General features: G+C 41.7%; 2 protein-coding genes across 2 annotated transcripts; both read left to right on the top strand.

The window, feature by feature from the left end:
* Nucleotides 1-3,442: 3,442 nt before the first annotated feature.
* Nucleotides 3,443-6,593, top strand: LOC146702950 (uncharacterized). The gene is made up of 3 exons (XM_085466018.1): nt 3,443-3,921; nt 5,138-5,182; nt 5,275-6,593. Exons 2-3 carry the CDS (start codon nt 5,143-5,145, stop codon nt 5,955-5,957), a joined length of 723 nt encoding a protein of 240 aa, XP_085322144.1. The 5' UTR covers nt 3,443-3,921; nt 5,138-5,142; the 3' UTR covers nt 5,958-6,593.
* A 5,362-nt stretch (nt 6,594-11,955) lies between these two features.
* LOC146702949 (uncharacterized) lies at nt 11,956-14,971 on the top strand. Its single transcript, XM_085466017.1, has 2 exons — nt 11,956-12,230; nt 13,444-14,971. The coding sequence occupies exon 2, from the start codon at nt 13,550-13,552 to the stop codon at nt 14,333-14,335; it is 786 nt and encodes a 261-aa protein (XP_085322143.1). The 5' UTR covers nt 11,956-12,230; nt 13,444-13,549; the 3' UTR covers nt 14,336-14,971.

Here is a 14,971-nt window from a genome sequence, read left to right as displayed (position 1 = left end):
TCTTTAAATTCAAAGTAATGTATAAATCCACTTACATAAAACATGAAAAGGCGGCGCAGCGATGCCCATCTCAGCCAGTGTATGATGGTGGGGCAAGATGGCAGCTTCCACAACATGACGCCAGCTCCTATGTATTTTTAGTAGATAAATGATACGTTTATGTATCAATTTGTTGGAAGATGTAATTACACCTTAATTATGTAATTAGAAGCAAAAATGATTTTTTTTAATCAAATCACCTCAAAAAATTACTGTACTTACTTTCTAAATCATTCTTTACCTCTGAAAGGGGTGGCTGTGGCTCAGGAGGTGGAGCAGGTCATCTACTAATCAGATGGTTTTTGGGTCGATCCCTGGCTGCTCCAGACTGCATGCTAACTGTCCTTGGGCAAGACATTAACCCCAAGTCACTCTCTGATGCATTCATCAGAGTATGAATGTGTGTGAATGTTAGGTAGAAAGCACAGAAAAAGGGCTTCTATGAACAGGTGTGAATGAGGCAACCTGTATAGAGCGCTTTGAATGTTCAGGTAGAGTAGAAAAGCACTGTAAAAATTTCTCTGTGTTGATTTCTTTTGGACCTCAAACATTACTCACCTTGTTGCAGGTTTCTTTATTAATGCTGAAAACCCAGAATGGAAACTGACCTTACTGCTTCCTTCCTTTCCAAACTATTGCGGCTCCTCCAACCAACGGCCGCGGCAGGCTAAACATGAGGACACAGATGACGTGCAACAGTAAATGGTAAATGGCCTGTATTTGTATAGCGCTTTTCTAGTCCCTAAGGACCCCAAAGCGCTTTACACAACCTGTCATCCACCCATTCACACACACATTCACACACTGGTGATGGCAAGCTACAATGTAGCCACAGCCACCCTGGGGCGCACTGACAGAGGCGAGGCTGCCGGACACTGGCACCACCGGGCCCTCTGACCACCACCAGGCGGCAACGGGTGAAGTGTCTTGCCCAAGGACACAACGACCGAGACTGTCCAAGCCGGGGCTCGAACCGGCAACCTTCCGATTACAAGGCGAACTCCCAACTCTTGAGCCACGATCGCCCCATGAGATACACCTCTGTACTATTTGCTACTTTTATTCCACATACAACTGTCCACTGTACAAATCGGCACACGGCCTCAAACCATTAAACAAATGCACAGACTGCACAAATAACTGCACCATTTACTATGCCAAATTTCAACATTGGCCTATTGCATAACTTAGTGCAGAAGTATACATAAACCAAAAGATGCATCAAAATGATTCAAGCTGCGCTCAAGCTGCAGTCAACAGAAGGTTTCGCCTCATGCTCACCCTACCTTTCTGCTCATTAACATCAGGTGCCGTGAACAGGTGAGTGCAACCACATTTATCACACCCATTAAATCCTTTTATCTCATTGTGTTTGAATAATTGTAATTCCTTCTACTGGGATCTCAGCCAGAAGTCCATCTTTCACCTCCAGCTCATTTAAATCTCAGCTGCCAGACTTATAACAAATTCAAAGAAATAAATCATCATTCTCCTCCTCACAACCTTTTGGGTATACGATACATGGGTACAAGCCTTGTTACAGATTTGGTCACTTTTTATGAACCAAGTCACTGCCTGCATTCTGCACATCAGACACTCTTAGCTGTCCGTGCAGCCTGGCTCAATGCAAAAAGAAAACAAACCGTTTCGTGTTTTAACTCTTTGAACTTTTCTTTTGAGTTTTTAACTAAGATTTTATTGTGTTCTTTAACACACTTTGTAACTGTTTTGAAAGTGCTAGGCAAATTAACTGTTAACTATTACTGTTATTATTGTTATTGACAGTCTGGAGCTTTGGCAGTATGGAAGGTGGATGCGAGAGGGAGACTTCATGGAAACCACCTTTTTCTTTCCCATCACCATATTCCTGAATGTTTCCAAATGCATAGGTTAAAAAAAACAAAACTCGTTGCTTTTTTAAAAATTCTGCAACACTCAGAAATCCTAGCAGCTGGCACCACCAATGGACGCATAGCAATGTGGAGGATGGTGGTGCAGTCGGGTAGCAGTAGACACTAAGCCCCAGTGGAAACTGCAGACACCAACAGAAATTGGAGGAAATGTCACTCAGCTACAGGTAATGTCTTGACCAGCATTAGTACATTACTTTCGTTTGGTTTAATTACACTTTTATTTTAACTGGAGATTGACAGTAACAACACTGTTTTTCTTTGAGCCAAAATTTCATTGAAGGAAATTTCAATGCAGCTTTGATGCTGGATGGAGACAGCAACGCATTTTAAAACCCTGACTTGGACTGTGGGAATCAAGTCTTTACAATGCACACACACACACACACACACACACACACACACACACACACACACACACACACACACACACACACACACACACACACACACCAGCCTGACCAATAAGAGCCAAGAGTTGCAGTGATAGGCAGGCTGAACCAGCAAATAGCCAGAAACAACTGGTCAGTGCAGCACCGCCTCAGGTACCACATACAGATTTTAACTGGCTTCTGACTTTGTGTGGTGTGGAGTATGCTAGATTTTATATAAATATGGATGAGATTAGCTGGGGATGAACAAAATCTCCTTCAGCAACTATTAAATAGCCAGAAGGGGCCAGACAGTCAATATATTAATTCAGCGTTCCTACAGAACAGACCGTAAAGCATTCCCAAAAAGTCAAAACAATTATTTTAGCAGCTGATTTCTGTACTTAAAAAAACCCCAAACAAACATTTATTATAGCTCTATTATGTAGGTAATGTAGGAGACGTGGACACAAATACACAGAGGGTTAACGAGGGAAGTGGGAGCACACGGGGAACACAGGCGACACTGATAATCATAACGAGACACGGCAGGAGTAACACAACACTGACGGGAGACTATCAAAGTAAAACAGGAAGCACACAGAGACGCAGACCAGATTGGAAGAGAACACAGACATAGCGGGCTGGGAAAACATGGAATAAAACACAAGGAGGAGAAACGAGGCATGGGGGCTGGCAGATACACAGAGGGGGCACACAGGGGGTAAAGTCACGAGGGGAAATCAAATAAGCAACATATTAACAGAACAACCGAGGGACCCTAAAGCTGACATCAAACAACAACAATACAAGACACACAAAAAACCAGGTAGAAGTCCCAGGACCATGACATGCAGGTGGTTACATATGGTTAAAATGATTCAAATGCACTAAGTATGCATGTTTTTCATATCAATATAGTCCATAACTTGATTACTGTCTGTAGCCCACATGATTAAACACTTTAGTTACATAAAACATGTGAGGTTAGATTTTATCTACTGTATAGCCTGTATAGTAAATTGATATGTAGCCCAATAAGTATAAAATCCAGAAAGCTACACAACATGGGACGGTTCATTTACAAACACAGTTCTAACTTGAGTTTCACACAGTTTTTATTAGAAAACAATCAAATTGTTAAATGCTTCAAGTACACAAAATGTCAGAAATCTGCACCGTCATGAACAGAAATTTAAACCTAATTTTTCGTGATTTGTTGATTAACCCTCCGAGGTCTAAATCCCACGTTGTGCACATCAACATCACAGATTTGTACAAATAAAATTTATAACAAAGACATGTTAAATATTAAGCACTGGAAACAGCTTGTTGTTTTGTTGCCATAGCGTTTTGTTTTGTCTCCATTTAAAAGATATCAAAATCTGAGCAAACAACTTGATGTCAAAAGAATCTCTGCACATTCCGCAGTCTTTGCTGCTAAAGTGACATCACAGCATTTAAGCATGTTTGAATGAAAACATCAGCATATGAACACAAAACTGAAGAGACACTGCAACCGAATGAAAGCAGACCACTATTTAGTGACATTTGGACGTTTCCCTGAGGATTAACTGCTGTGTAATCTACCAAGAACTAAAGTAAGCTCAAATTTCAGTTTATAAACTCAAGATCATTTACTTAAATATATAAAGCCTGATTTCCCTGCTTGCCAGGACAGTATTTATGTACTTTACATTGTGCAAGACTAGACTATATTTTCCATCATAGAGAGGATGATGTGGATCTATTATTCAGGAAAACAAATGAAGACTTAACTATTTGTCAGCTGATGTAATATTTGACAAATGATACATAAATTAGAAAATGTTCTTAATCATATCTTAGAGTGACAGAAGCTCTTTTTAACACGATTATTTCTCAGATTATTTTGTTCATTTAGGAAAATAGAGAAGACGTAAGTTTTGTTCTCAAACAAACTATTAGAATTTCTGAGAAACTGAGCCTACGTGCACATGTACACGGCTATTTTTGAAAGCGCAGCTTTGTCTCTGCATTTGGGCCTTTCGTCCACACCTAAACAGCAGATTGAGTCACTGAAAGGTGAGATTTTTAAAAAGGACGTTTTTGTGTTCAGGTGTGGACGAGGAAAACGGACATTTACTCAGGCAATGTCAAAAGTGTGCGCCGCTGTTGAAGTCACGCTGTGGCCACGTTATTGTTTACATGAGATCAATTTCTACAATGGCAGATGTAGACAACATACTGTGTCTGTTAATCTTAGTATCTGCAGTTTTTACACGCTTACATCAGACGTGGATTCTACATTCAACACAGACGCTCTCCCAACCCAAATCCTGACGTCGGTTTGGAAGAAATGTAATTTAAAAAAATGACATTTATGTATGCTGTATGCATTTAGTCCATTCCAAAGTTGTGAGTCTGTCTTTAGTTATTAACATTTGAAACGATGAAGGCACGTGAAAGTAACACAAAATTAGCTGCTTTTCCAGAAAAAGACAAAAACTTCTCAGAAGTACGTAAGGTTTTATGAGGTTTTCCCACCCAGGCTTCTAGACTTCTGATTGGCCAACATTTCTACACGGTTAAGATTTGGCGTGTTCTTGACAGCGTTTCACTTTGTTTTTAGTGTTTAGATGTGGAAGGAGATATTTTTTCAAAACTGCACATGTGGACTGGATTTTTATTTTTTTTTAAACGAAAAAGGAAAAACGTCCGTTTTCAAACATAGCCGTGTACGTTTGGACGCAGCCTAAAGTCATCACAAAAAAAGCAAATTCTCTGAACATTCTGGGTTGAGGTTTAGTGATCATTGTTGTTTTGTGTTCCTTGTAGTAAAAATGAGTGCAAGTGGAGACGGACCACAAAATAACCAAAACGGTAAGCACATGTACTCAGTCTTGAAATTGATGAAAAACAGATTTTCAGCAGATAGTTATGGATGTTAATTAAAAGATTTAATGATCTTGCAGGCCAACAGGTTAACCCACGAATGTTGGCAAATGGAGATCAGGAACCTGCTAATGGCTTCCTGCACGATCTGTATCTCGCTCTCTGTGATTATTGTTGCTATCTACATGAGCTAATAGCTTCAGTACTGGCACAATATGACAATTACCTTTACGGGGACGAAGACGATGACGACGACGACGATGACGACGACGACGATGACGACGACAACGACAACGACAACGACGACGACGACAACGACGATGACGACGACGACGACGACGATGACGACAACGACAACGACGATGACGACAACGACGATGACGACAACGATGACGCCGATGACGGCGGCGACGGCGACGGCAACGATGACGATGACGACGACGATGTTGGTGGCATTGAAAATGAGGAGGCATTTGAAGGCCGCATGGATGTTCGCCAGTACATCCCAGAAGAGGACCCTCAGCCAGGTGTTTCCAGGAAGAGGTCTAGAGAGAGGGATGAAGAAGATTTAGGAGCAAACAAAAGAATGAGATGGAGCGATGATGACTCTGAAGTATTTGAAGATGCGCACGAAGAGCTTGAACACGAAACTGGAGGCTCGAGGAAGCGTTCCCGAGAGGATTTTGAGCAAGAAGAGGAATACTTGCCTGTGTGCAAACTTCAGAGGTGTTCAATTGAGTCGACCAGCAGCAATGAAGACTAAGACTACTTCGACGGGTTTTTTCAGTATCCTTTCAGTAATCTGATGGCCTACTCAGGTGATCCTGAATCCTCTATGCTGCAATAAGCTGGGCATACACTGTGCTGCGATTTTTCAGTCGCGTTATTCGGCTCCTGATCAAACTGTAGGATTGACTCGCAGGGGTGAGAAGTTTGATCAAGGCCAAACTCGGGACGATCCCCAAAACGATCGCACGACTGAAAAATCGGCTCAAAATGGGCCAAAAATCGCACAGTGTATGCCCAGCATTAGGCTGCCGGGGGATTCCCATGATGCACTGGGTGTTTCTTCTTCACCCACTATGTTTAATAGACCTCTCTGCACTGAATGGTACTTGTTATTAACCTCTGTCTCTGTTCCATGTCTTTATACTATTTTCCTTGCCCCTCCCCAACCGGTCGCAGCAGATGGCCGCCCCTCCCTGAGCCTGGTTCTGCTGGAGGTTTCTTCCTGTTAAAAGGGAGTTTTTCCTTCCCACTGTCGCCAAAGTGCTTGCTCATAGGGGGTCATATGATTGTTGGGGTTTTCTTTGTAAGTATATCTTACAATATAAAGCGCCTTCAGGTGACTGTTGCTGTCATTTGGCGCTCTTTAAATAAAATTGAATTGAAAATTAAATAGATGTCACTGTGATGATTTCTTCCCTGCATAGAAAGCTTAGACCCAAATGCAGATTCAATGCACATGGTTAAACTATTTATAAGACTTTGTTTAAAGAGAGGGAATGGAGAACGTGGCTCGAGCTAGGAGTGTCAGCAGACAGCAGGAACCAGAGGAAAAGCTATCGAGAGACTGAACACCTGGCTCCTGATGGGAACAATCCAACGGGAATTCTGCAACAGAGGGAGAAGAAGTTGCTGGACGGGTAAGGGAGTTTGAGGGTAGGATGAGTACGTTGGCAGAGGAGACCTAAACACAGGGAAAACAAGGTTAAACACAGGGAAGGAGCACGCCAGAACTGGAGCAGAGGGGAAGCCTAGTTACCACTGGAGATGGCAGAACAAACTGGCGAGGAGTAGCAGGCAGCGCTGGTTTAAGAAGCCCTCCTGCTGATTGTTTGCAGATGAGGCCCAGGTGAGATGCTGGAAACTCCACCTCTGAAGTGTGGACACAGTATCCCCATTCCAAGTGGAAAAGCCCCTCAGACACTTCCATGGTGCATGACAAGAAGGATGAGAAAGCATTCATGGTCCATCCATCCCTCCGTCAGCGTAATGCCTAAAAGTTTATTCAGATGTAAATGTATTACATTTTTAAATAAAGATCATCAGTGTTTTTAATGACGCTGCAGTTCATTCATGTGTCTCTATTGGACAGTGTTGTAGAAGTTACAGAAGACAGGAATCAGTTCCAGCTTGGCCTGACATTTGATCACTAGTGATGTGTGATACCACTGATTTCCTTTCCGATCCCATACCAAGTAAAATTCAGGGTGGTATCGACGATACTGCTCCGATACTTTGTACAAAAACTTTACTCTTTTATTGTATCTCAAATTATAGCGTCATAATCATTACAGGACATCAGATTACTTGTTCTTATCACTTAATAATGCAGAATTCATCATATAGAAATCAAAAACCTGAAGTTGTGCACTATGTGAACACCTTGCCTGCCTGCAGCACTAAAGGACTCCCTGAGAGACGTCTGTCTCACCCTAGCAGCACCCGTCCTTCTCCTCCTCTTCAGTTTGCCTCAACATAAGCTCGTCATATTCTGTGATATGATTTACTTTGAGGTGTTTGACAAGGTTAGTGGTGTTGCCACAACACCTCACTTTCTTGCCACATGTATCGCAAACCACGTCTGGGCTGTTTGTGGATGTAAAATACGTGCGCACATGACTCCAGTTACGCTCAGCCATTGTTGTGAGTGCGCACGCCACAGGCTGCCACACATTTATACAGCCGTATTTCACACATGACTATAAAAGGCGGAAGAGGGAGTAGTTCTTTCCAATGTAGACAATCTGAATGATAGTTTCTTTCCACTGTGTTCCTGTTAATGAAAAACTACAATTTACCCCAAAATGATTCAAATATCGATATTTTAATGTGGAAACCTTCTGTTTCCACATCTGGACTTTCTGTTGCTGCCCACGCGGGTGAAACTTTCTTTGAAGTGGCTCATTGAAGTTGTAATTGATAATCAATTCCCACACAATGAGAGAATCCAATCAATTTGTTTATCAGGGGAAAGGTGTGATTTCTTAGGACACTGGAGCCTAACATTAACTGGTTTAAAATTAGCTTATTTCCATAAGAAGAAAAACATACTGAGAAAGAGATCACCAAAATATACATGTACAAATGTGAAATAGTCATATGTAGTGTGAAAGAGCTATTTGACATCTTTAAATTCAAAGTAATGTATAAATCCACTTACATAAAACATGAAAAGGCGGCGCAGCGATGCCCATCTCAGCCAGTGTATGATGGTGGGGCAAGATGGCAGCTTCCACAACATGACGCCAGCTCCTATGTATTTTTAGTAGATAAATGATACGTTTATGTATCAATTTGTTGGAAGATGTAATTACACCTTAATTATGTAATTAGAAGCAAAAATGATTTTTTTTAATCAAATCACCTCAAAAAATTACTGTACTTACTTTCTAAATCATTCTTTACCTCTGAAAGGGGTGGCTGTGGCTCAGGAGGTGGAGCAGGTCATCTACTAATCAGATGGTTTTTGGGTCGATCCCTGGCTGCTCCAGACTGCATGCTAACTGTCCTTGGGCAAGACATTAACCCCAAGTCACTCTCTGATGCATTCATCAGAGTATGAATGTGTGTGAATGTTAGGTAGAAAGCACAGAAAAAGGGCTTCTATGAACAGGTGTGAATGAGGCAACCTGTATAGAGCGCTTTGAATGTTCAGGTAGAGTAGAAAAGCACTGTAAAAATTTCTCTGTGTTGATTTCTTTTGGACCTCAAACATTACTCACCTTGTTGCAGGTTTCTTTATTAATGCTGAAAACCCAGAATGGAAACTGACCTTACTGCTTCCTTCCTTTCCAAACTATTGCGGCTCCTCCAACCAACGGCCGCGGCAGGCTAAACATGAGGACACAGATGACGTGCAACAGTAAATGGTAAATGGCCTGTATTTGTATAGCGCTTTTCTAGTCCCTAAGGACCCCAAAGCGCTTTACACAACCTGTCATCCACCCATTCACACACACATTCACACACTGGTGATGGCAAGCTACAATGTAGCCACAGCCACCCTGGGGCGCACTGACAGAGGCGAGGCTGCCGGACACTGGCACCACCGGGCCCTCTGACCACCACCAGGCGGCAACGGGTGAAGTGTCTTGCCCAAGGACACAACGACCGAGACTGTCCAAGCCGGGGCTCGAACCGGCAACCTTCCGATTACAAGGCGAACTCCCAACTCTTGAGCCACGATCGCCCCATGAGATACACCTCTGTACTATTTGCTACTTTTATTCCACATACAACTGTCCACTGTACAAATCGGCACACGGCCTCAAACCATTAAACAAATGCACAGACTGCACAAATAACTGCACCATTTACTATGCCAAATTTCAACATTGGCCTATTGCATAACTTAGTGCAGAAGTATACATAAACCAAAAGATGCATCAAAATGATTCAAGCTGCGCTCAAGCTGCAGTCAACAGAAGGTTTCGCCTCATGCTCACCCTACCTTTCTGCTCATTAACATCAGGTGCCGTGAACAGGTGAGTGCAACCACATTTATCACACCCATTAAATCCTTTTATCTCATTGTGTTTGAATAATTGTAATTCCTTCTACTGGGATCTCAGCCAGAAGTCCATCTTTCACCTCCAGCTCATTTAAATCTCAGCTGCCAGACTTATAACAAATTCAAAGAAATAAATCATCATTCTCCTCCTCACAACCTTTTGGGTATACGATACATGGGTACAAGCCTTGTTACAGATTTGGTCACTTTTTATGAACCAAGTCACTGCCTGCATTCTGCACATCAGACACTCTTAGCTGTCCGTGCAGCCTGGCTCAATGCAAAAAGAAAACAAACCGTTTCATGTTTTAACTCTTTGAACTTTTCTTTTGAGTTTTTAACTAAGATTTTATTGTGTTCTTTAACACACTTTGTAACTGTTTTGAAAGTGCTAGGCAAATTAACTGTTAACTATTACTGTTATTATTGTTATTGACAGTCTGGAGCTTTGGCAGTATGGAAGGTGGATGCGAGAGGGAGACTTCATGGAAACCACCTTTTTCTTTCCCATCACCATATTCCTGAATGTTTCCAAATGCATAGGTTAAAAAAAACAAAACTCGTTGCTTTTTTAAAAATTCTGCAACACTCAGAAATCCTAGCAGCTGGCACCACCAATGGACGCATAGCAATGTGGAGGATGGTGGTGCAGTCGGGTAGCAGTAGACACTAAGCCCCAGTGGAAACTGCAGACACCAACAGAAATTGGAGGAAATGTCACTCAGCTACAGGTAATGTCTTGACCAGCATTAGTACATTACTTTCGTTTGGTTTAATTACACTTTTATTTTAACTGGAGATTGACAGTAACAACACTGTTTTTCTTTGAGCCAAAATTTCATTGAAGGAAATTTCAATGCAGCTTTGATGCTGGATGGAGACAGCAACGCATTTTAAAACCCTGACTTGGACTGTGGGAATAAAGTCTTTACAATACGCACACACACACACACACACACACACACACACACACACACACACACACACACACACACACACACCAGCCTGACCAATAAGAGCCAAGAGTTGCAGTGATAGGCAGGCTGAACCAGCAAATAGCCAGAAACAACTGGTCAGTGCAGCACCGCCTCAGGTACCACATACAGATTTTAACTGGCTTCTGACTTTGTGTGGTGTGGAGTATGCTAGATTTTATATAAATATGGATGAGATTAGCTGGGGATGAACAAAATCTCCTTCAGCAACTATTAAATAGCCAGAAGGGGCCAGACAGTCAATATATTAATTCAGCGTTCCTACAGAACAGACCGTAAAGCATTCCCAAAAAGTCAAAACAATTATTTTAGCAGCTGATTTCTGTACTTAAAAAAACCCCAAACAAACATTTATTATAGCTCTATTATGTAGGTAATGTAGGAGACGTGGACACAAATACACAGAGGGTTAACGAGGGAAGTGGGAGCACACGGGGAACACAGGCGACACTGATAATCATAACGAGACACGGCAGGAGTAACACAACACTGACGGGAGACTATCAAAGTAAAACAGGAAGCACACAGAGACGCAGACCAGATTGGAAGAGAACACAGACATAGCGGGCTGGGAAAACATGGAATAAAACACAAGGAGGAGAAACGAGGCATGGGGGCTGGCAGATACACAGAGGGGGCACACAGGGGGTAAAGTCACGAGGGGAAATCAAATAAGCAACATCTTAACAGAACAACCGAGGGACCCTAAAGCTGACATCAAACAACAACAATACAAGACACACAAAAAACCAGGTAGAAGTCCCAGGACCATGACATGCAGGTGGTTACATATGGTTAAAATGATTCAAATGCACTAAGTATGCATGTTTTTCATATCAATATAGTCCATAACTTGATTACTGTCTGTAGCCCACATGATTAAACACTTTAGTTACATAAAACATGTGAGGTTAGATTTTATCTACTGTATAGCCTGTATAGTAAATTAATATGTAGCCCAATAAGTATAAAATCCAGAAAGCTACACAACATGGGGCGGTTCATTTACAAACACAGTTCTAACTTGAGTTTCACACAGTTTTTATTAGAAAACAATCAAATTGTTAAATGCTTCAAGTACACAAAATGTCAGAAATCTGCACCGTCATGAACAGAAATTTAAACCTAATTTTTCGTGATTTGTTGATTAACCCTCCGAGGTCTAAATCCCACGTTGTGCACATCAAAATCACAGATTTGTACAAATAAAATTTATAACAAAGACATGTTAAATATTAAGCACTGGAAACAGCTTGTTGTTTTGTTGCCATAGCGTTTTGTTTTGTCTCCATTTAAAAGATATCAAAATCTGAGCAAACAACTTGATGTCAAAAGAATCTCTGCACATTCCGCAGTCTTTGCTGCTAAAGTGACATCACAGCATTTAAGCATGTTTGAATGAAAACATCAGCATATGAACACAAAACGGAAGAGACACTGCAACCGAATGAAAGCAGACCACTATTTAGTGACATTTGGACGTTTCCCTGAGGATTAACTGCTGTGTAATCTACCAAGAACTAAAGTAAGCTCAAATTTCAGTTTATAAACTCAAGATCATTTACTTAAATATATAAAGCCTGATTTCCCTGCTTGCCAGGACAGTATTTATGTACTTTACATTGTGCAAGACTAGACTATATTTTCCATCATAGAGAGGATGATGTGGATCTATTATTCAGGAAAACAAATGAAGACTTAACTATTTGTCAGCTGATGTAATATTTGACAAATGATACATAAATTAGAAAATGTTCTTAATCATATCTTAGAGTGACAGAAGCTCTTTTTAACACGATTATTTCTCAGATTATTTTGTTCATTTAGGAAAATAGAGAAGACGTAAGTTTTGTTCTCAAACAAACTATTAGAATTTCTGAGAAACTGAGCCTACGTGCACATGTACACGGCTATTTTTGAAAGCGCAGCTTTGTCTCTGCATTTGGGCCTTTCGTCCACACCTAAACAGCAGATTGAGTCACTGAAAGGTGAGATTTTTAAAAAGCACGTTTTTGTGTTCAGGTGTGGACGAGGAAAACGGACATTTACTCAGGCAATGTCAAAAGTGTGCGCCGCTGTTGAAGTCACGCTGTGGCCACGTTATTGTTTACGTGAGATCAATTTCTACAATGGCAGATGTAGACAACATACTGTGTCTGTTAATCTTAGTATCTGCAGTTTTTACACGCTTACATCAGACGTGGATTCTACATTCAACACAGACGCTCTCCCAACCCAAATCCCGACGTCGGTTTGGAAGAAATGTAATTTAAAAAAATGACATTTATGTATGCTGTATGCATTTAGTCCATTCCAAAGTTGTGAGTCTGTCTTTAGTTATTAACATTTGAAACGATGAAGGCACGTGAAAGTAACACAAAATTAGCTGCTTTTCCAGAAAAAGACAAAAACTTCTCAGAAGTACGTAAGGTTTTATGAGGTTTTCCCACCCAGGCTTCTAGACTTCTGATTGGCCAACATTTCTACACGGTTAAGATTTGGCGTGTTCTTGACAGCGTTTCACTTTGTTTTTAGTGTTTAGATGTGGAAGGAGATATTTTTTCAAAACTGCACATGTGGACTGGATTATTTTTTTTTAAACGAAAAAGGAAAATTGTCCGTTTTCAAACATAGCCGTGTACGTTTGGACGCAGCCTAAAGTCATCACAAAAAAAGCAAATTCTCTGAACATTCTGGGTTGAGGTTTAGTGATCATTGTTGTTTTGTGTTCCTTGTAGTCAAAATGAGTGCAAGTGGAGACGGACCACAAAATAACCAAAACGGTAAGCACATGTACTCAGTCTTGAAATTGATGAAAAACAGATTTTCAGCAGATAGTTATGGATGTTAATTAAAAGATTTAATGATCTTGCAGGCCAACAGGTTAACCCACGAATGTTGGCAAATGGAGATCAGGAACCTGCTAATGGCTTCCTGAACAGACTGTATCGCGCTCTCCATGAATATTGTTGCTATCTAGATGAGCTAATAGCTTCAGTACTGGCACAATATGACAATTACCTTTACGGGGACGAAGACGATGACGATGACGATGACGACGATGACGACGACGATGATGACGACGATGACGACGACGACGACGACAACGACGATGACGACGACGACGACGACGACAACGACAACGACGATGACGACAACGATGACGACAATGACGGCGGCGACGGCGACGGCAACGATGACGATGACGATGACGACGACGACGATGTTCAAAATATTCATGTGAGGGACAATAATGCCAATGGTGACAACGATGAACAGCACGGGGATGCTGTGGTTGTGATCATTTTCAATGTTGGTGGCATTGAAAATGAGGAGGCATTTGAAGGCCGCATGGATGTTCGCCAGTACATCCCAGAAGAGGACCCTCAGCCAGGTGTTTCCAGGAAGAGGTCTAGAGAGAGGGATGAAGAAGATTTAGGAGCAAACAAAAGAATGAGATGGAGCGATGATGACTCTGAAGTATTTGAAGATGCGCACGAAGAGCTTGAACACGAAACTGGAGGCTCGAGGAAGCGTTCCCGAGAGGATTTTGAGCAAGAAGAGGAATACTTGCCTGTGTGCAAACTTCAGAGGTGTTCAATTGAGTCGACCAGCAGCAATGAAGACTAAGACTACTTCGACGGGTTTTTTCAGTATCCTTTCAGTAATCTGATGGCCTACTCAGGTGATCCTGAATCCTCTATGCTGCAATAAGCTGGGCATACACTGTGCTGCGATTTTTCAGTCGCGTTATTCGGCTCCTGATCAAACTGTAGGATTGACTCGCAGGGGTGAGAAGTTTGATCAAGGCCAAACTCGGGACGATCCCCAAAACGATCGCACGACTGAAAAATCGGCTCAAAATGGGCCAAAAATCGCACAGTGTATGCCCAGCATTAGGCTGCGGGGGGATTCCCATGATGCACTGGGTGTTTCTTCTTCACCCACTATGTTTAATAGACCTCTCTGCACTGAATGGTACTTGTTATTAACCTCTGTCTCTGTTCCATGTCTTTATACTATTTTCCTTGCCCCTCCCCAACCGGTCGCAGCAGATGGCCGCCCCTCCCTGAGCCTGGTTCTGCTGGAGGTTTCTTCCTGTTAAAAGGGAGTTTTTCCTTCCCACTGTCGCCAAAGTGCTTGCTCATAGGGGGTCATATGATTGTTGGGGTTTTCTTTGTAAGTATATCTTACAATATAAAGCGCCTTCAGGTGACTGTTGCTGTCATTTGGCGCTCTTTAAATAAAATTGAATTGAAAATTAAA

This window comes from Copadichromis virginalis, linkage group LG8, assembly GCF_057382275.1.
Source record: "Copadichromis virginalis isolate Kocher_CV1m ecotype Utaka linkage group LG8, C_Virginalis_male_GT1.1, whole genome shotgun sequence".
In the NCBI taxonomy this organism is placed as follows: Eukaryota; Metazoa; Chordata; class Actinopteri; order Cichliformes; family Cichlidae; genus Copadichromis; species Copadichromis virginalis.
The sequence above is the reverse complement of the archived record's forward strand: the minus strand, read 5'-3'. Positions and strand labels throughout refer to the sequence as shown.

Coding starts and splice junctions, on each gene's coding strand:
- LOC146702950 (XM_085466018.1), top strand. CDS start 5,143: ATGAGTGCAAGTGGAGACGGACCACAAAATAACCAAAACG. Junction 5,183..5,274: donor ACCACAAAATAACCAAAACG/GTAAGCACATGT, acceptor ATGATCTTGCAG/GCCAACAGGTTAACCCACGA.
- LOC146702949 (XM_085466017.1), top strand. CDS start 13,550: ATGTTAATTAAAAGATTTAATGATCTTGCAGGCCAACAGGTTAACCCA.